Below are 22,486 nucleotides of genomic sequence, written 5' to 3' on the forward strand. Positions count from 1 at the left end.
AAATTCTCAACGCGGTTATTCCCGAGAACTTGGTATACTCGGTTCGCTATCTCCAGTCCGAACTGTCTAGTGAATTTAGTAATTATTTTTTTGCGAAGTTAGTTAATTTTTCACAGACTAGAAGTGGCTGGAAATTACTATACCACCAAGCACACGTACTTATAGCCAATATTAATAGTAAACAAACTAAATAGTACATAAAATAGAACTTTACAAATTACCGACAATCAATATTTTTTTTGTTTACATCATATATAATAAATAGTTATGTTAAATTGTAACAACTAAAATATATATTTTAAATATATACTACCCAAAATGTTAGTATACACTTCCACATTTAAAATAATTCTTCTTTTTCTAAAGAAAGAAGTCTGCAATAGTAGTATACTTGAGCTATTAATACTGAGAAATAGGAATTGTTGTGTAGGTTTCCGACAATGAATCTGTCAAAATATGCCCGAGCTAAGCGAATGGAGTATAATTTTCATTTATCTGACCGCGGAAATTTATCCGAATATTTGGTTTTATAATACATTATAATCATTTATAATAATATTGTTCATGTATGCCATACTCTTAATAAAATAGGTACGATTATTAAAACCAAATTATTTAATCGTATTATCTTTTAAAGAGACTTACCTACATCCATACAAGATTTAAAAAAGTCTCTAGTCTTTTTTACTGCTTTTGGTGCATTGAGATTGTCCGGTTCTTCGGTTAAGGCATTTGCGGTTTCGATAATAATTTTTTCTTCTATAGTGGAAAAACTAGAAAAAGTATTCCACCATCCGTGATTTAGATGTTCTTCTGACCACTTGCCGCATGCAAATTCGTAAAAATTATCACAAGGATCTACGCTGTAATCTATTGAGGAAACATAACTTGATGCCGTCTTGATGCATTCGCTTGATGTACATATTTTGACTTTTGGTTTTGAATCTATAAAAAGGATAATATATTAAATATTAGTTGCCAATATCAAGTAATATATTATTTTGTGCCACTATCTCGGGTGAAATAGCAAAACTGCGAAACCTATATTAATTCATACTACAAGTGATTCATAGTGCAAAAGAAAAAAAAAGTGCATTAAAAAATCAAACTTTCAAAATAACAGAAATCTTTGCCTTTTGCAATAGACGAATTACCTTTTTGGACTAAATATTATATTTGTTTATTTTGGGTTAACTTTTTTAATTTCTTATTACACTTTATTCCGCCAGGAATATGTCATTTTTATTTTCCCGTTTTACTAATTTCCTTTATTTGTTAATTTTTCTATACGTTTATCAATGTAGTAGTTTATGTGCTAATCTCTTCCATTTTTATTTAAATTGTACTTTTACAATTAATTATGCAACTGTTAATCTTTCCATCTTTTAAGTTGTCGTTTAGTCTCAGTTTATTATTGAGGTTGTAAGTAAAATTTATGTGACACTTTGTAATATGGGTACACGTAAATTCATCACCAATTAGCATAAATACCCTCGTACATAGTACAAACTCATCACCGCCATAAAAATAGTAATTTTAAAATAGACCCCGAGAGATTGGTAAACTTATCACTGGCCTACCTGCATCTCGTGGAAGATATAGACCATAAACCGCTTGCAAACCGCTAAGATTTGGTAATTTGACAGAATAAATCTAAAATAGATGTATTAAATGCAAACGCAATTCATTAGTTTTTATTTGTGAATTTCACAAAATTCTATTGATAGCTCCCTAAAACTGTGCGAACAGAAAAATGTCTCTTCATTCGACCTTGTTCCTTTAAAATGGATAGTGAACTGCTCATTGATTACGTTTTGAACCAACGCGGACGAAAAATGATAGTTATCAATAATTTCAAATGTAAATTGCGAAAGACTTCTAAAATCGAATTACCTTTTGTGGACTTGTGCGACGAACGGATGAGGCTAAATGTCATACAACTGGTGAGTAGATTTTATACCGTTTTTTAGTTGTTTCGCACCGGTGGCAGATCATTCTGATCAAACAAAAAAAATCAGCTTAATTAGGCTCAATTGTACAAGATGTTTTTTGTAGACAAGGCATAATATTACATCGTATTCGAAATGTGACAAATTTGTCAATATAGGTTTTTATGTTGAGTAATGTTTTTCCCATTTTTGTATGTTTTTTTATTTAGCGTATTATTTTTATAATATAATATAAATAAAATTCGTGTTAACATCTTACATTGAGTGAGTTATCGGGAAAAGATGTCGCGCCTTTTTTCTATCATATCGGAGATCGCTCAGATTCCGGATGCAGAAGGCCCTTCTGTAATCTCGGCAGATGCCAACGAAAGAAAACTAGCCAGGCGGCAGAGAATAGAACGAAGAATCGCTGCCATAAAATTGCAGCAAATTAAAGACATGGGTGAAATAATAGAGGAAGCAAAACATCCAGTTGAAATGCAGATGGAGACTAGTGCTGATATTTTGGAGCAATTTCTTCAAGAATCGCAAGAGTATTTAGAAAATATTAAAGTGGCTAATGATTCTAGAGAGATTGATAGGAGAGAAGTTGAAACCATTAGAAGGCAACAGGTGATAGCACAGTTAGAAGCTGAAGCTCTAGAAGCACATAAACAATTTAGTGAAATCTCAGGCAAATGGGCTGGAATTCAAGAATACAAAGATCCTTTGCATATCCACGAAGATATTCTAGAGCAGAAGATAAAGTGTGATGAACTGATTCAACAGAAAGACGAAATCATCGAAATGTTGAGGAACGAGCTAAAGATATCTGAGAAGAAGTTTACGAGCGATCAAACGAAACAGAACCAAGATATCAGCATTCTGGGTCAAAGGATTGAGAAGCAAATCCATTTTATGAAAAGTGCTTACGCCGCCGAATTTAATTTGATTGAGCAGGTGATAACCGAAGAAAAGCAAAAATATATCGATCGAAGCAACCAAAAATGGGAGGAACTTGCCCGAAAAAGACACCAAGAAGAAATATTATTATCTGAATATATATTTAAGAAACGAGAAGAAATAGCACATAACATTGGCCGGATGACCGTACATCACGAAGATCAATTCAGAAAGACAAAAATCCAGTTGGAACTGGACGTTCAGAATGCTCAGAATGAATTCGAAAAAATCAAATGCCTCGTTCTTTCGAATACGGAAAGACTGGATTATAATTACCAAATATTAAAACGGAGGGAAAATGAAAATATCACCATCAAGAGTCAGCAGAAGAGGAGGATTGGTAAATTGCAGGATACAATCAGTGAACTGAAAAGCTCTCTAACTAGTTATCGAGAAAACACTAACAAACAAATAAAAAAAAACCAGCGAAAATATCTTAAAAATGCATCAAAATATATTGGACATCGATTCCAAAGCTGACCACTTCGCTTTAACCAACGAAAAGAAGTTCAACGAGGTTTGGGACCTCAACAACAAAGATTGCCTTGCGTTACTGGATAAAATAACCGGTATTGATAAAATATTGCATCAACAGCAGTTGGGTGCGCGCTGGATTCCACCCAAATATAAGAAAATTACATTGTTGATTTAAGTAAATTACCTTTTCTGATATTACATTTTCAGATACTGATTAAATTGAGTAATTTTTCACAGGAAACGAAAAAATATGTAAAGAACTCTTTAAAATTTTAAAACTAAAGAAGACTTTATTTAATGGAATAAAATCCAGTTGTCTGAAAATGACCAGTATGCGTTTATATTTCTATAATTAAGCGTAAGCGACCTTCGAAAGCTAAGCCGTCAACTCATCAGCATTTCCTGCAAGATGAAAGCTCAAGAGGACTTATCAGAGAGGCTATCAAATACCATTCACCAAAAGATTTGAACTTCTTCTTTCAAAGAACACCTGTCAATAACGGACATCATCTCATGTATTCGGAGAAATATGAGCTACGATCGTTTGCTTTTTGTGCCACTCGAACTGAAGATGATGGAGAAGCGCATCAAGCAATCCGACAGATGAATCTAAAGACGGAGCGCGATAAATGTTTTGTGTTGTATGACGATTCGCAAGAAAATATTATTATTTTTGCCATTCTTGAGAATTTACCTTACTTGGCGAAAGCGAGGCATATTACATGGATGGTACATTTCAATATGTTCCGAAATTTTTCTTGCAATTATTTACCGTCCATAGCTTGTTAAATGGGTATTACGTGACTTGTGGCTGATTTTGAAATTTCGATTCGCAAGGCCGTAATTGCGTTGCGAAAATGCTCTTTTCCCTCTAACTATTAGGTGATCCCAGTCTAGCCATATACATTTCACAAAAAATCCATGCGAATCTTTTCATTCCCATTTTTCCAGCTGTTTTTACCATTCTCATCCCAATATCCTCACTTTTGTATCTATGCTTCTACAGTACTAAACAATGGTGTACATAGAACTGCAGAGTTTACATGTACCTGTCCGTACACTCATTAGGAAGGTCAAGCAGGCTAAAGACGTGTTACGTAAAAAGTAAGAAGAGCTGAGTAGGAACGAAATTTTCGATTACGAATTTGTGAAATTTGTGCCATACAGATATCATAAAAACTTGTAAAGGTAAATTATACTGCAAATAAAATGTTAAATTCGGCGGCTTATATAACTATATAAGCCGAATGACAACAAATAGAGTAGTAAACATGGCAATAGACGGTTCCCCAATAGGAAGACGATCAATCAGTAAGAAGAGCATGAAAACGATGGAACGACAACTTACTAGAGGCACATAGTCATGTGTACATAAGAAGAAGAAGAAGAAAAAGAAGAGAAAATATATATGTATATATATATATATATATATATATATATATATATATATATATATATATATATATATATAATATTTATTTTCTTTTGCCTATCCACATAGATTTCGTGATGTTTTAAATTTTATAGTTTTCTTCATTTTCATATTGGCGAAAAATTTTAAATTTAGTTCCATATTTCAAGTTTTTAAGACATTTAAATTTTTTTGCTGTTTTCACAGGTAATGTTTCATTAAGTAGGCTTTGATCATTTATAAAAGCCAGGAAACTGTACTTAAGCATTTTGATTCATTCGGTCATAATAAATAGATTTCTAATTATTTAATAAGTTTGGGGAATAATTACGATATAAACGGAAACAGCACATGCATTTTCATTATATTCACTTTCGGATACATATGCAACTGAATTTTCAGATCTCAAAACCATTTAGATTGGCAGATACGTCTAATAGGCCACACCGTAAGAAATCAGATATGAATATATATTTTAAAGCAATTTGCTTAACATAATTTCTGGATTTAATAAATAGACAGGTAAACAAAAAGTGTAACAGGTAACAGGTAATCTTTCGAATTAGAAACCAGCGCCTCGAGCTAAAAATGCTGGTCATGAGTTTACCCATATGCGGTGATGAGTTTACCTATCTCCAAAGGATGCCGGTGATCAGTTTACTATATCTCCGAGGGTCTAATAATTTTATGGGGGGTTATAAAGTAATGAGTTCGTACACATCCTGTAATACTTCAATTTGTGTGTTTCCCATATGTCCATACTGCATGAGAAATTTTAATTCTGGCTTTGATTTCGTAGGTTTTTATTTTACTCTTCATATTTAATCAGGATTAGTATTGTCATATAGTATGAGAAAAAGTATAGACTACCCGTAACAATTTGTTATCGTTCAGTTTCTATGGAAAACGCTTAAACACGCCAATTTATTTTTACATTTTCCCATAGTTTAGTTTGGGAATTTAGTAATTTTTTTAATGATAAAAACAATGCAGAGTGCTTTCTATAATTGCAATCTAGTTAACGAACAGTTTTGTACTAATCTAACTTATGCACAATTCTTGAAGAGTAAGGTCCTATTCACTAGTGTACCTTAAAGTGTAATTACTAATACCTTTGGTCATGTGCTACACAAAACCACGCAATACTCTGCTTTTAACTTTCACAGTCACTGAAGCAATCAAAAAGGCTTTCTTATTGTCATTTTCAGCAGTTACCACTGGAAATATAGTCCCACTACTACGGACACGCTGGCTAGGAAAATTATTCTCTAGGAAAAAATTGTTTAAACAATTTTTTTTATCAAATTGTAACATATATTTGGCAATCATAATCATTATCATTATTATTGCCAACCTCTGTAGGGAGACGGCACTCTAAGAAGAAGAACATATATTTTTTACAAAGAAAAATCAGATATCAAGCACTGAGCCTTTTATTAAATCTTGTCCAAGTACTTTTAAACTCAGAGCATTCTCAGCGGCCTTTCGTCAAAAATTGACTATCCAGCACATTAAGGAATGTCATAAACATTTAAGTACACTTATACAATTACTTATACATCATGGGTAATGGCAGAAGATAGAAATATTGACGAAATGACCCTGAAGATGCTATGAGAGCGAAAGTACTTGTTCAAGATTTAATAAAACAACTATGGTTTATATCTGCTTTTTTTGGTAAATTCATATTTTAGAGCATATCTTACATATTTTTTTCCAAAACAGGTTATTGGCTCATTCTGACCAAAATAATCCTAATGACTTTTCTCTAAAATGCATCGCAAGTTAGAAATACTTTAATGTCTGAAGAAGCGCGAAAAGGCTCATTAACTTACTGAAAACATAATATTTTTCAGTTTAGCATTCGTCAAATTAAACCTAAACTCCATTTTACAAGATCCTTACACAAGAGTTTTTATCCATAACTTTATTGTAATCTATTGTTTTTCATATATCATGAGCATATATTGTAGAAAAAAATCAGTTTCATACCCACAAGCTGAAACTTGTTTTAATCGATAGATTATGATGCCAATATGCTATTTTTAAAAGTTTGTCCAAAATTTTCCATGGAAACATATAAAAATTTACTTTTTTCGTTTTAAAACCACTTTTTTTTAATTTGAATTGAGAAAAAGAATATCTGGGTTAAAAAACCTGAGGAAATGGTTCTCCACAACAACTAATCTATTTAAAGCATCAGTCAATAAAATAACTATAGCCAGAATGATCGCCAATATTCTAAACAAACAGGCACCAAAAGAAGAAGAAGGTTTAATTTGAGTATTACTAAACATAAAAATATTAATATTTCACAAGTTATTGAGATTTGACCATTTTCGGGCTTTTTGAGACATTAAATTGTTTATAACTCGAAAACGATGCATTTTAGAAAAAATCAATTAAGGGCCTTTTTTTGGTCAGAATGAGCCAATTAACCTTAACATCTTGTTACGGACAAAAAAATTACATTTTATAATTTGTTTAAAAATCATTGTTTAATCAATTTTTGACCATCATTCTCTCTTGGCAATATACACTTTTGTTATAAGGGGACTATATGAAGTAAGATTATGCAAAAATATAAATTGGGGATATTTTTCCTAGCCAATGTACCCATACTATCCGGACTAATAAGTAATTTTTGTTATTATTAACGAATCGTTCCAATTTTTTATTAAATTGTGTATTTTTTTTTTGTTTTATTTAATATTTTTCGTTGTTCTAGTTTTATTCATAATAAATATATGTGCAATAGTTTGTTTTTTCTCATAAACAAAGAAAAAATTATTCTCTTTTACTGGGACTCAATTTAAAATAATTTTCATAATCAATACCAGCAATTTAAAAAAAAAGCGAAAAAATTTAGTTAGAGATATACTAAATGAAACGTGAACTGTAATATAATAATATGAGCCATAATATCGTAATTAAAAAAACTTTTCAACTACGTCATATTTTTGACAGAGCAATAAAAAAATCAAATGACTTCTATAAAACTGTTTAGAACTGTAAAAAGCATTGCCGTATTTGCGCATTTTCCATAAATGCAAGATACCCAATTATTTCCAGGGGCTCAAAGTAGTCCATATTTTTTTCACTCTGTGTGTATAAATTTAACCTTTCCCTTCATTTTATTAATTTTTGCTACATATCCCTATTCTACGGCATTATTGCATAATTTAGGGCTAGTTATCAAGACTCTCGGTATCTAACAACTACTTTTGATTTTGGTGATAATAATACAGGATAAACAAAATATGCAAAAGATTAAACTTATGAATAATATATAAATAATTTGAGATCGTTATTTGATTTTAACTAAAAGTGACACAATTTCACTGAAAAAGTATAGAAAATCTTTGAACAGTTATAGAAAATGAGACTTTGTAGAGTTATTTTTGTTAATTTTATGCTTAACTATTACACAAACGCTTCACAAGTCGATTTTTTGAAAATTATTATTAACTTATTATTAAAGGTATATTACAGTATACACCAGTGTTGGCAAATTGTACCAATTACATTAAGAAATGAACTGTGGATATAGTCAAGGCGATGAAGGACCTGTTGAAAAAATGACTTTAGTTGAGTCCAATAATATGCATTTGCGCCCATGGTCCTTATCCGTGTCTTCGAGGAAGATACCCGCCTATGAAAACAAAGCCTAGATCATAGGACGGAAGAATGGTTATTAAAAATTTGGAAGATCGATGGGCTGGATAAATCCTAGACTTTTCGATCGACAAGGGTTCTTACTCGTTTAAAGCTGCTTATTTAAAGATGTATATTCTTCAAAATATATTCTTCAAGACTATCTAAAATCTTGACAACTCCAATCAGAGTCCTGGAAGCAAATATTCAACTAGTAAAAATATACAAATCTTACTGTTGCTATGAGAGGGTTGCATAATGTAGCTTTAATGCAAGAGCCCTGAAATTAATAGGGCCCAATAAGCGGTCTATCAGGCGTTGATATGTCTAAGTTCCAAAAACTTTTATAATAGTCAAACGATATATTAAAATTCTACCGTTGATGAATTTGTGTTCCAGGACTTTAACGATTAAAAAATAAATATTCCAAAGGGGGAAAATATAAAAGCGTTAATATATCAGCATACCTTATATTTAATAGGTAACACCGAACAACATTCATCAAGGGGATGAAACAGATAGTGAGAGATTGAAGTATACATTGACTTTACCTAATTTAGCTGTGATGCGAATGCACCCTATTTGACTTGTTACAGCACAAACACACAATAAAAGAGTTAACTTGCACGAATTTTAAAAACTACACAACGAAAGAAGTTAATTGATATAACAGTAGTCACGAAACAGGTGGCTAGAACTATTAAAAAATATCATGTGTCAGATTAGGTGTTTTGGACTATCGGTTGTACATTTACATCTGTTTTAAAATATGAAATAATAACCGTTTTAAGAAAACTATCGCAACCCTTGTAAAACCAATTTGGAAACATATCAAGTCGACGTAAATATTGTTTATGCAGGCTTAAGTGGATAATAACTCATACCTTGGATTTAAATGTAGCTGCTAACAATATGCAAGATAAGAGGTTGCTAGGGCGGCATTAGACGAGAATTAACTATAGATAGCGAGGAATTTCTCACAGTAACAGTAAAGAACGCATTCAGCACTACCTGCTGTAAGTACCATGTAATAACTACCATGCAAATCAAAGGACAGTCAAAAAAAAATTTAATTTCGCCATAAGATTAGCTGAGTGGTTCGATAATGGTTCTGGTTGAATATAATAAGGTACTAAAAAGGACAAAAATAAAATCTCAGGAAATGAATTGCGAGGAAATAGAATAGAATACAGAAATGTCAAGGTTCCATAAAGTTTTCTCTAAGGACCCTCAGATAAGTGGACCTGCACTTCAAGAGAAGTCAGGTAAATACACTCGTTATGGTAAAGATACCCTGATATAACTTTTCAGAGTGCACATTCCTGAGTTTATAAAACTAAACTAATACCACTAGACACATGTAGGCAGCATACTGCACTGAAGATCATAATATATGGTTCTAGGGGCTGCAAACGTAGTTTTTATAACTAAACTTAGTGTATCTTTGATAAAGACAGGAAAAAGTCTTTAAGACCCATACCATTGGTACTAAAAATTGTAGAAAAACGGCTTAATAGTCCATAAACGATATGATATTGATTATAAGTCAGATATATTATGGGCAGTATGTGGATAGAGCACGATTATCTACGAAATTGCATTATCTCGTACATGCAATAGAATACCTTTTTGGAGACAAAAGAGATGATGTTGAACGCATTGTAAAAGAAAATACACAATACGTTTAAAAGAAATACCAAAAAAAAAACCAAAAAGTATCGAAGTACCTTCTATGACTAACACATATTTTTACCGGAGACCGGTATTACAATAACAACTTTAAAAATGAATTACTTGTTCGTCGTAGATAAAATATAGTATGCAAATCTTTACGTTGTTCCCTTCCCTTTCATTTAACGTCTCGTACGTCAAAATCGGATTAATAACAACGAAGATATGATTTTTTTATTTATTCTGTAAACAATAACGTAACCTGCAATTTCTTCTATATCTGCATTTTTTCTATTTTCTGTGATACCTTACATGTCGTTCTACAAACCTAATGGCTCTTTGACCGGTCGTCATGTTTGATTTTTGTCATTGTATTCTTTACGTTATATCCTTTCCAGCAATACATGAATTGCTTTGACTTTCTAACTATACCCTGTATATTACAAGAAGTGATAGACGGAAAGAAGAAAAAAAAAACGATGACACGTCGTAGTGTCTTCTTGATATGACGCTAGTCTATTTTAAAATATCTTACTTGTATACTTATAATAATATTACTTAATCTATACGTATTGTACCGTCAGAGTGGAAGTGGAGGGGGGTAGCCCAAGCGGCCCATACTCTGCTTCCTTACTAAATACTTTTGATTTTTTTGGTGGATTCGGCTACCAAACAATAAAAAAAACACTAACAAAAAACATAAGCAAGCCACAAAAAAAAATATAAAAAAACCACAAAAACCCGGGCACGTAGGGCCCAACTCCTTGAGCACCAAGTCTCCGAACTGAGCCTAGCTCAGAGAGCAGACTTGAGCTCCAAGTAAGCAATTTTAGTTCGCGGATAAGCCACATTATGATAACAGGCTTACAGCGACAATGCGCTGTCCTGACTTTGATTCGGTTAGTAATCTGTGTTGGAGTTCTATTATCCAGGACTTCCACATGAAGAGCATTTGGCTGATACTTGTGCCCCTATTGCGCATCAGAGTGCTATAGGGGGAAAAGGGATGGTCTGGAGCATTGGAGCGCGGTGTAGTGACTCCTGTTTTTACTCGAGTTAATACATCTCGTTCCAATGAATTGTTACACCCGAACGTAATTCTTAAGGGTGAACCTGTCTCGCAGGCTGGGTTTAATTAAATTGCTTGCTTACTTTAAAAGAAATACACGAAAAAAGCTGCAGATGGATAAAGTGCATGCTGAGAAGCCGTGAGATATACGTAACGTTACTGGAGGGATAAAGTAAATTCGGACAAAAAAGCGTAGTATAGCGCATCATAGAAACAAGTCATTTTTGACAGGACTTGACATCCGAATCACACTAACTCATCAGTCAATCACTGAATACAGAGAGCTTAATCATGGAGTATAAGTGAAATATGTAGATCTATTAATTAAGTCCTAACATATTCAAAGTTATTCATATTCAAATTATATATTCGCAAGAAGTTTACAGTCTTTGACAGATACTTAATATTTAGGTAGCAATAATTCTAAAACTTTGAATTGTAATTTATTCCTTATTTTCGTAAATCTAGGTATACAAAATTTATATTTTTTGCATTATTTATAAATATTTTTATAACATAACATTTAGTTTCGAAAACTATCAATGCCATTCTAGTTTTAATTCTAGTTTCACTGAAATATTTAAAATTAAATAAATAAGAGCTCTATGGAAGATATTGCTGTAATTGGTAGAAATATCCTAGAAGCTTTTTTTATCCGTTATAGTATACAAAACCACTAATTTAATAATTTAAAAAGTAAATTAACTTACATAATACTATAAAAACTATCATTAAAATAAAGAAAATTATTGCTAGAACTAGAAAAAGTATTGACAGTCTCTTATAGAAATGTGGTCGTTTAAAACTGAAACAAAAAGAGATCATTAATATTATTACAAATTTGTTATACAATGTATAGTATACCGTGTGAGGGCTTAGGTTGGAAATCTCAAATTATGTATATATATATATATATATATATATATATATATATATATATATATATATATATATATATATATATATATATATATATATATATATATATATATATATATCGGTTGGGAACCGTAAAGTATATTTACTAATAGATAAAATGTAAACAAAATCTCATGAATATGACATATTTTAAAATATGTTTTCATTTATTTTCAATATCCGTTTAAATAATACCATCATAATGACGACATAATGTATAGTCTGCGAAATAAAAATAACGCGGATTATGATTTTAGCCGCTTGAATATGTTACGGTAAATATGATTAAATGGGAATTATTAATAATTACCGGTTACTATTAATACAACCCGAATAGCTAGGTAAAAGTAATAAATATACCAGAAATAATCACATTGACCGGTTATTATTAATAAATTCCGTATTCAGACGGTAAACGTGATAAATGTTGAATACCAATAAGTTCTTAGCAGCTTGGGGGTGGAGGGAAGTAAGTGTATTAGTCACTGCGACATACCAGTGTTAAAATAAGGCGCGCGTATTACCACAGTGATAGTAAATCTGTAGTCGGAAGAGGTTCTGTGTCGTTGTAAAATATTTTTGTTTAGTTGAACAAGCGGTGTGAAGTTTCGAGTGTTCTGTGCATACCTACTAACTTATTTTATAGGTAATGGATTTTGACAAGAGCTGTGATCTTGTAAATAACAAGTAAACTTGTGTACTGCATCGGCATGACTTATAGCTCTTGTCAAAATCAATTACCTCTCTAATGAGTGATTTCGAGTCCATGAAAGCATGATTTAGCGATACGCTTAAATCTGGAAAAGGAAACAATCATCAGTTATTCACCACAGATGAGTATTATGCATTTTTAATGAAAGTTAAAACAACCAAAGACAAGACTTCCCACAAAACACCTGAAGAATATCAACGGTTATCCCGGTATGATATTGTAAAAATTGGTAATGTCGAGAAACTCGTTGTGCCAGTAAAAAACGACAGAGATTCTATTGTTTATTATGAATTTATGGAGGAAACTTTCGATATCATTCACGAGACTCATATTTCAATTGGACATGAAGGCCGCAACAGAATGATGAAAGAACTTAAGACAAAATATAAGAACATCACTGTGGAGTTTGTCAAGGTTTACTTAAATCTTTGTGTACCGTGTCAAAAGAAAATGAGTATTCCAAAAAAAAGGACTCGTTGTGAAGCCAATTTTAAGTAGTGCTTTTAATTCGAGATGTCAAGTCGATCTTATTGACATGCAGTCACAAGCGGATGGTGACTATAAATTTATTATGGTCTATCAAGACTATCTTACGAAATTTGTCCAGCTCAGAACATTAAAAACCAAGCGTGCCGAAGAAGTTGCGTACCATTTGTTGGAAGTGTTTACCATATTTGAAGCTCCACACATTTTACACAGTGATAATGGTCGAGAATTCGCAAATAAGATTATTGAAGAAGTCTGCAGTATGTGGGACGAATTGAAAATTGTCCATGAAAAACCCAGATATAGCCAGTCGCAAGGTTCGGTAGAGAGAGCGAACCCAGATATCGAAACTTCTATCTGAAAACTTCTATAATGTTTATTTTAATAAGTTACAGTTATTTTTAATAGCAAATATTTTATTCAAAAGAAACTTTTTATTTATTCTGATGGACTTGAGGTCCTCGGTTTTAACATAATTTTTCATTCTGCGTTTAATTTTTTTAAAAATACTTATTAGTTTTCTCAAGATTCCAAAAAAATGAATATATTTAAAACACATTGAAAATTTTGACAGGAGACATTTTGCGCCTTTCCCCTTAAGTGTCTTAACTGTTTTTACTTATTACATGTCTAGTTAGGTTTTTTTATTGATAAATGTTGTTTAAGTGTTTAAAGTTTGTTGCCAAATACAAGTCTAGTTAGGTTTTTTTGATTGATAAATTATGTTTAGGTTTAGGTGTTTAACTTTATTACCAAATTCGAGTCTGTTTTTACTTATTACATGTCTAGTTAGGTTTGTTGATTAATAAGTTCTGTTTTAGTGTTTTATTACCAAGTTTCATAAATAAACAGTAGCGAAGCCCAAAATGCGTTTTTATTACATTTACCAGAGCTGTTAAGATAGTATTAATAATAACCGGTTAATCTAATTATAAAAGCATTATTAGTCACATTGACCAACTGCTAAGGTTATTATTAATATTTACCGGTTATTATTAATACAGACCGGACTTATCACATTGACCGTAACATATACATAAACTATTGTTTACTATTAATAAAAAATTGAATACAGTCCGTTTACAAACAACATTTATATTAACAAAGCTAATGTCATGCACTGACATTAGCTAATTTTACAAACACTTTTATTTTAATTTGTCTTGAAAATAACTATGTCTAAATTACCACTTTGCTATGTTGAGTCTCCACGGTTAATACGTAGAAATAGCGAGATATGTAATTGTGAGTAGAGCCAGATTTAAAAAATTCTCGGACTGCTGACTAGAGAATAATGTGATTTTGAGAGTGTTAGATAATTCTGATTGTATGTGGGAGGAAACCAGCCTCTTATAGAAACTTTCAAAGCAAGAGGAGATTTTACGATTTTTTTATGGCTTTCCAGTTTGTAAATTCAAAAGAAATAAGATATTTTACGACCGAGTATTAACAAAACTTGTTAGTGAGAATAAAAAGATAAAAAATACAGATGTAATATACTACAGGTGTATTAATTCTATATTTGTGGTGTTTTACTGGAAACACCACACGAAATTGTATATAGCCGAAAACTTAACCGGTCTCTAAACGGTATCATCGTTTCGTCTGTACAGACTTTCTTGCCAGGAATATAAATATTCTGACACGTTTTAACCACCAAACGCCCTATAGGTTGAATATTTTAAAATTTGTCATTAACTGTAGTAATTTTGTAATCACATAAGTGTAAATTAGAGAAAAGGCTTTTAAATCTAATTCTTAACATACCAGTGTATTGTCCAAAGTTGTTAGTGTACACAAGATTTTTACTAAAGTAATCTTTCAACGTAGATTTATGATCTAATCCCATCCACATTCGATATCGTAAAAATACTAGAATATCATCAGGACCTCTTTCTTTCTCCATAACGTTAGCAAAGTTGTAACGTTATAAATGTCACATGTTAGTTATTTTTCTTTTAATAATTATTTGTTTTTATTTTATTTTTTATTTTAACTTTATCTTTCGTTTTATTATTTTTATTTTTAAAATACTTGGCGCTAAAATTTTAATTAAATTTTTTAAACAACCAAATATCCTATTTAATCTTTATTTTTTTATTGTGAAAATTTCATCCTTAGTTTTAATTTTAACAATTCGGACCTTGTCATTCCTGCCATGAAAGACCTATATCGCTATAGCAAGTGGCCAATATAAAGGTAGTGTATTAGACTTCTCTTAAAGGGAAAAAATCATCTACTTAAACATTCTTATTTGAATTGATATAAGATTAAATGCTCGAATAAATGAACTTTGAAAATTAAAGGCAGATATCGAGCACATTTTTATTAATTAAATCTTGCCCATGTACTTTCGCTCCCTACAGCATTTTCAGGGGCATTTCGTCAATTTTGGGCTATCTAACAATTGCAGAAGGTCAGTTTAAATTATTTAAAAGTCGAAGCTACATTCTGGTCGGCAACAGGAGAGAGAATCTCTCTCCTTGTTTGTCCTTGTTTAGTGTAGCGTTATGTTCAACTTTATGTTTAGTTTTATGTGTACGACATTCTGCAATTATTGGATAGCCCAAAATTGACGAAATGCCCCTGAAGATGCTCTAGGGAGCGAAAGTACTTATATAGGGGCAAAATTTAATTAATAAAACTGTGCTCGATATCTGCCTTTAATTTTCAAAGTTCATTCTTATTTGATGTGCGCCATTTGGCATGGTTTTGTAAGCAGACTTGCCGTCTATCTATCTTTGCCAGTAGACTTGTCGGATTTTTGTACCATTTTCCCAAAGGTTTAATCTAGATGATGGTATTTCCCTTATATTGGCTTCTAAAAAGAGGTGAGGGGATTGCATATTAAAATATTACCAGGTGTAAGGGCTGACAGATCCCCAGGCTGATTGGGCATGGCACAGAGGGAATGAGAATTGAGGACAGCATCTATTTGTGTCATTACCGTGGAGAGTTCTTCGAAAGTGAGTATTAGGTTTCCACCACACCTGTGGAGAGGGTACTTTGCACTTTTAATTACGCTTTGCTAAATTCCACAAAGGTGAGAGGCGTGACAAGAAATAAATTTCCAAGTGATAACTGAATAGGCCAGAAAATCCTTTATTGAAGCTTGTGTATTCTTATTCTTTAAAAATTGTGCAACTTCCTTCAACTAATTTTTTGAGCCAAAAGAAATGGACTTTCGGAGCAGGACTTTTTATAAGGCGTCAAACCTTGTGACGACCTGTCGAATTGGCTTAGAGGATTTTAATGGTTGCAGGTTGCTGATTCTTTATTTTGCTGCTTGTGGGGCGAAATTATACATACAATTTTCTTTACTAATTTATTAATCTTATACACAAAACACTTGGTGACTTACTTTGAATAGTTTGCTTTTATACAGAACGAATGAGCAAGAGAGGGAGAGAGAGAGAGAAAGAGAGATAGAGAACTAAACTAAACAACTTTCTTCTTTGAGTTATGTGATGAGATTGTTAGAGCGAGGGAGTGGAAGGCGGAAGTCGGAAGTGATTTTTTATAAGAAAGGGGAAGCTACCTGAATTTCAAGGGATTTTCTCTGACAACATAAGGTTATAACGAATGTTTATACTTGGTTTTCCAACACTTCGTTAAAGGAAATACTAAAAGATTGATAAGGAAATACACTAACGATATGCCATGTGTGAATTTTTCCATATAATTGTATGCTAGATGACTAATACCTACTATGTTTTATTTATTAACTACCTTGTAGAACTGTTCAACTACAATACAGTTCAAATTTGTTTAATTTTAATAATTATATATTTATTTTAACATTTTTTTACACCTTTTTTCATGTTTTAATTTTAATTTTCTTTCACCTAGTTCATTATAATCTCGTGAACTTAAAGTTTGTTCACTATTGGATGTTATAAAAAAATTTGGCTCCGGGATAGAATCATTGTCATTTTCAGAAAATTCATACTCAATATCATTCATATTTTCAATAATTTCCATAAGTTCCTCAGGCCTCAACACTTTTTTTGTCATTTCACGATTTTACTGTATGCTAATCAATGTTAATCAAATACAAGTTCACTCTACTCATTAAATGATTTTTATTGCATAAAACAGTGCGACAAGCAGTCCCATAAAAGTACCGACAATTCCTTCTATTGGCGAATTGCAGAACTGTTCCGCCAGCATTTACCCACAAATTGAACCAAGCATTTAAATTTCATGTAGTTATCCTCATATAACGTACACACCAGATAAAATTATTGCACGTTCTCCATATAAGCACATAGTTTGTGTTTAAGAACTTATTATGTACCACTTATGGTACGCACAGTAAAAAAAAGATACAAAGTGTAGCTCAATTTGTGTGAAAATGTATAAAATATTTGACAAATAGTCAGTGTTAAACTGATTTAGAAAAAGAAGTTAGTCATCCAATTATAGTTAAAATTTTTCAAGGAAGTTAAGTATAGACAATAAATATTTCGTGTCAGATGATTTAAAGGTTGGTAAAAGATGATTTAAAGAGGGTGAACAAGTAAAAAAAAGATGGATTGTAACCAGAATATTGGATATGTTACTTTCTACATTATTTTCGCACACATTGGGACAATGTAATGGCTATCGAAATATCATTAGAACTTTTAATCGAAAAGCTACGTTCTAGAGAAGATTGACTAAATGAAGTAGACACTTTAAATCGAAATGCATTAGTAAGCAAATTAAAATAAATGAAGGCACATATACCAAGGAGTTGTTAGGAGTTGAATATTTCAAATGTGGTCCCAAGAGCCCCATCAAAAAAAGTGCAGGAGTCGTCCTTAACTGGCAACTCCATTGCCAGTTGCCATTCCATCTAGAACCCATTCTGTCGAGGTCTGAGGGTCAGCAACAACCCCTATTTCCATGCAGGATATCTGTTAAATCCTTTAACATCACAACATATTTTCTACAATAATGTAAAACAACAAAATTTGTAACTTTTTAAGGGTTTTAGCCAGATATTTAATAGCTTGACTTTTGTATACCTGGTAATATTACACTGATGATGGACCTTTTAGTCCGAAAAGGATGTGTGATGTAGCCCTAAAGAGTATTTTTAATTATATACATTTTTTAAAGGATTTTTAAATAAAACTGTTGTGATTCATGGTATACAGCCAGCTACAGGAATTTCATTTTCCTCGTGGATTCTAAAGATTTTACTTTACCAGCGACCTGATGATGACCAGAAAACTGTAGTGGTCGAAACCGGAATGAGCATTGGGCAATAAAAACGGTCCTGGGATTGGCGATAAATTTTGGCTATGCCACAGTAAGCTGTTTCTGAGTTTCTAATCAGCATTTGTTTAAAATGTTTGTTATACAGTTTTTTTACGCAGAATTCAGTGTATTTCAGGGATTTTTTTCAAATATGATATTTTTTGATAAACGAAGCAATTTAAAGGGAATACCATGTTCATTGTTTAACAAACTGTCTATTACTAACTCGAGACTAATCATGTGTAATATGTAATAATATTTTTTTTTTTAGTTTAGCCTTTCTGTTATACCGAAAATATCAAATTTGGAAAAATATGGTATCTTAACCACTGGATTTTAGTGGAAAACTATATAAATTTTTAAAGTTTTTTTTTGAAAGTTGGAAAATAAGTAAAACCGACCACAAGAACAAAAAAAATCAAAATCCACAAGGAAACTAAATTCCTGTAGCTGGCTGTATACCATGTATCGCAAATAAAATAAAATTAAATAAAAAAATCAATTTTGTCTGGTTAGCAAAAAAATGAGCATATAATTGCGCAAATCTCAAGTCTGTGATGCCGACAGTACTAACAGTGCTACACTGCAAATAAGAGGAACATATAATTAAGCGTTAAGCATTACATTAAGCACCCCGTTTAAGATATATAAAGGATAAAGAATTTTTGTTGACACTAACTAGCGAAAAAATAAAACTCAATTTAATTATTCTTTTTCTTTAGGTATAGTCAAAATTTATACTTGTGTTACATTTTTGCTGGTTTTGTTTTTCCCCATGATTTATTGTCATATACACAAATTATGAAGAGCCTTTCTTTTCCTAGAAGGTAAATGTCCGAAAGTGGTATAGTTGTGTGGTCGTAAAGTCTTTATGGTAAGTCGAGATCCTGCTGGCCGACCAGCACTTACTTTTCATTTTCCCGGCAAACAATGCTTTCGACGTCCAATAGCAGTCGGTTGTTCTCCAATTTGATAAGACCTGCGAGATTTAGTAGATTTCAAAGTTATTTTTTGCTCTACTCCACTGTAACTTACAAAAGTTTAAAAAGTAGAAACCAAACATGTCTCAGTGTTTGCAAAACTGGCCGCATTGAATAACATTTTCGGAATCACAGGTACAAATATGGTGGGATTGAATTTAGCTCCATTTTTTATTCGGTCAAAGAGAGTTTCTAATTGGATTAATTCTTGGACAGAAAGAGTTTGAGATTTTTCAGAATCAGCATTGCTTCCTTGGTCTTTCACAAATGGTACATTATATTTCTGTGTCGCAGATCTTTCTGGAAGTGTTTGAATATTGCTGTATAAACTCTTTTCCAATGAGCAAAACCATTCTGGTCGTGGCCGAATACCATTAGCTATAAATAGCGCATCCCTCTTGGTTCTTATACTTACCAAATTGTATGCAGTTTTTATATCATTTTCAAGTGAGAATATTACCGCAGATTATTGTTCACTATTTTTTTGAAGTGCCTAGGCTACAGGTACATGCTCCTCTAATAATGTTTACTGTTCTCTTCCTGTAAACTTTAAACTTTATACACGTCTGGTGCATTAAATTGCTTCTCTACAGAAAAGTCATTGCTATGTGGTAGAATTTTTTTTACGGAGAGAACTAGAATGTCTTCCATTTCTAAAATCTGTTAGTCTCTCTGTTTCAAGTACAGTTCTTAACGAGTTATGATAAAATCTACTAATTGTATAAGATTAAAGCCAATGTTCTAATTAGTACACAGTCTTTTAAAATTCTAAATACTATTTTAATATACTTATAAAATAAACAAAACATAAAACGTAAAAATTTCAGGTTAGGTAAATGAGATTTAAATTAGGACCAATCGGAGGTTCGTATTTATTTTCCTATGTCGTACGTTGTGGGATTGGCGAATATGCAAACCGGTCTTCGCTTACTAAATAAACAGATTGTCAGTAAGTCTGTCTTTTATTTATTTATTTACTTTTTATTTAATTAATGGCTTTGGATAACTTGATCCATTCAGCCACGATAATGTATTTGACTACTTGAATTTGTTAATGATGCATTGACCTATTGCATTTGTTAACAAAATAGTACTTCGCCTAGAGGTAAATTAAAAATATAATGTAAACATCAGTATCACAAGAATCAGTAGCTTGGCAAGAAACCATACTTTCATTCGTTACATTGAAGGCCCTTATGAACTTAAAGTGAATAATTAGAACCAACAAGGGATTACATACTATAGGGATATTTTTCACGCTATGGTACCTTTCATAGCGACTTTATTACAACACAAGACAGGCAACGGCTAGGAGGTAAATATATAACATAAGAATAGACAGAGAGAACAAAGCTAGATTTATACATTCACATTACAAATTCTATCCTAAATTTGTCTTTTAGTTCTGTTTATATATTCCAAAAAAAATTGGCTATGTCATTTAAAAAAGCCTATGTTATTTATTTCTACTACCTAGTAAGGTGGTTGTGTAACAACTGTTATTTTCAAGCAACCTGTGGAATATTTTCTCAACCAAATTTTTGAAAAATGTCAATTATTTTTAAGAATTATTCTTAACCTACATTTTGTTTTTTTTTGTGCCTTTAAGTGCATTGGTTCGATTTTAAGAGAAATAATGAACTTGTCACAATCATTGTATTTATCGATGCAGACAAATTAAACGTAAGTAATTTAAAAAAATTACATTATTATGACAACATTATTCAAACTACCAACGATGAAAATACAATTAAAACTATATTTAACAATTATCGGCGTTTCTCGGCGTTTTTGCTCCCGGCGATTTTGCTTACACGTTACCTAACGTAGATAAATGAGATTTACCACCCAAAGCATTCACACTGTATGAAAAAGGATCGATTCTGATGTTAAATGATATGGGTATTATGTGTGATTATGTATTGAACTTACATTTTCGCTCTTGAATTGATTTCTACTAGATAATCATTGCGGTCGCTCCTAGGTTGATTTCCTGCAATAGGAAAATACTCGATTTATTCATTGAATCAATACAAAAGTAATCAGAGGTAATTTGTGAACGATAAAAACTATTGTTATATGGATTTGGATTAAAAAATAATATATTCCACTCCTTATTTCACTGACATGAAAAGTATTTTTCATATTATATCATGAACAGGGTAATAAGGAAATGATCTAAAATATATGATAATAAAAATGTAAACTGCATTGCACAAAACCTCAAAAAATTCTAAATATAAAAAGGTAAAAGGTCCAATTAAGTTTAAATTTGAAATCGATATTAAGATCAAAAATTAAAAATATACTCAGTTTGCCGATCCCAGTCCCAACTGTCTATTAGTAAATTTAGTAGTAATTTTTTGCGACGTTGGTGAAATTTTGATCCACTGCAAGTATCTGGAAATTACTATACAACGAAACACATGTACTTATAGCACATTACTTCTTTAGATTTTACTACATTTCAGTGGAGAGTTGGTGTGTACCTACTGCTAACTTAACAAGTTAACTGTCAAGCTATATTTTAAAATTAGGCCTACAGGGCAACTGAACTTGGACAATAATTACTGTTAGATATTTAACGTCATTGTTCTAATTTTTTTTTTAATTAATAATTAAAAAAATGATAATATTTGACTGCCGGTCCGATGGGCTCGACGCGGCGAAGAAAGAGTTTGAAAGTTATTTCACGCCACAGCGGTCCAACTTCGTAGGTAGTGGGGAGAGAGTTTTGGCACGCCACGCAGAGATTTAGTGTATAGCATTTTTCATATAAAAATGCTTGCACGTCACAATTTATATAAAGTGACGTCACTTATATTTAAAATTTCCAGAACGTCAACCTTATAGTTCAAATATTCCTAACACAACTAATAATACGAAACCCATACGGAACTGCTCGATCTTTCATAGGCGTCAACATGGTATAATAATCAGAAAAATGTAATCATTATTATATTGGGAATTTTA

At 31.8% G+C, this 22,486-nt stretch overlaps 1 protein-coding gene across 2 annotated transcripts in view; it reads right to left on the reverse strand.

Moving 5' to 3' along the window:
• Positions 1 to 22,486, reverse strand: part of Nep5 (M13 family metallopeptidase neprilysin 5) — a 144,559-nt gene that overhangs the window by 97,002 nt on the left and 25,071 nt on the right. Inside the window, exons 2-4 of one of the 2 annotated variants that reach the window (XM_072529684.1) lie at positions 21,446 to 21,506; positions 11,884 to 11,978; positions 646 to 945 (exon numbers count right to left, since the gene is read on the reverse strand). In XM_072529684.1, the coding sequence (XP_072385785.1) occupies positions 646 to 945; positions 11,884 to 11,978; positions 21,446 to 21,506 (456 nt within the window). The remainder of the gene's footprint in view (positions 1 to 645; positions 946 to 11,883; positions 11,979 to 21,445; positions 21,507 to 22,486) is intronic. The other variant, XM_072529685.1, reaches the window with a different exon arrangement.

Source organism: Diabrotica undecimpunctata, chromosome 4 (genome assembly GCF_040954645.1).
Source record: "Diabrotica undecimpunctata isolate CICGRU chromosome 4, icDiaUnde3, whole genome shotgun sequence".
In the NCBI taxonomy this organism is placed as follows: Eukaryota; Metazoa; Arthropoda; class Insecta; order Coleoptera; family Chrysomelidae; genus Diabrotica; species Diabrotica undecimpunctata.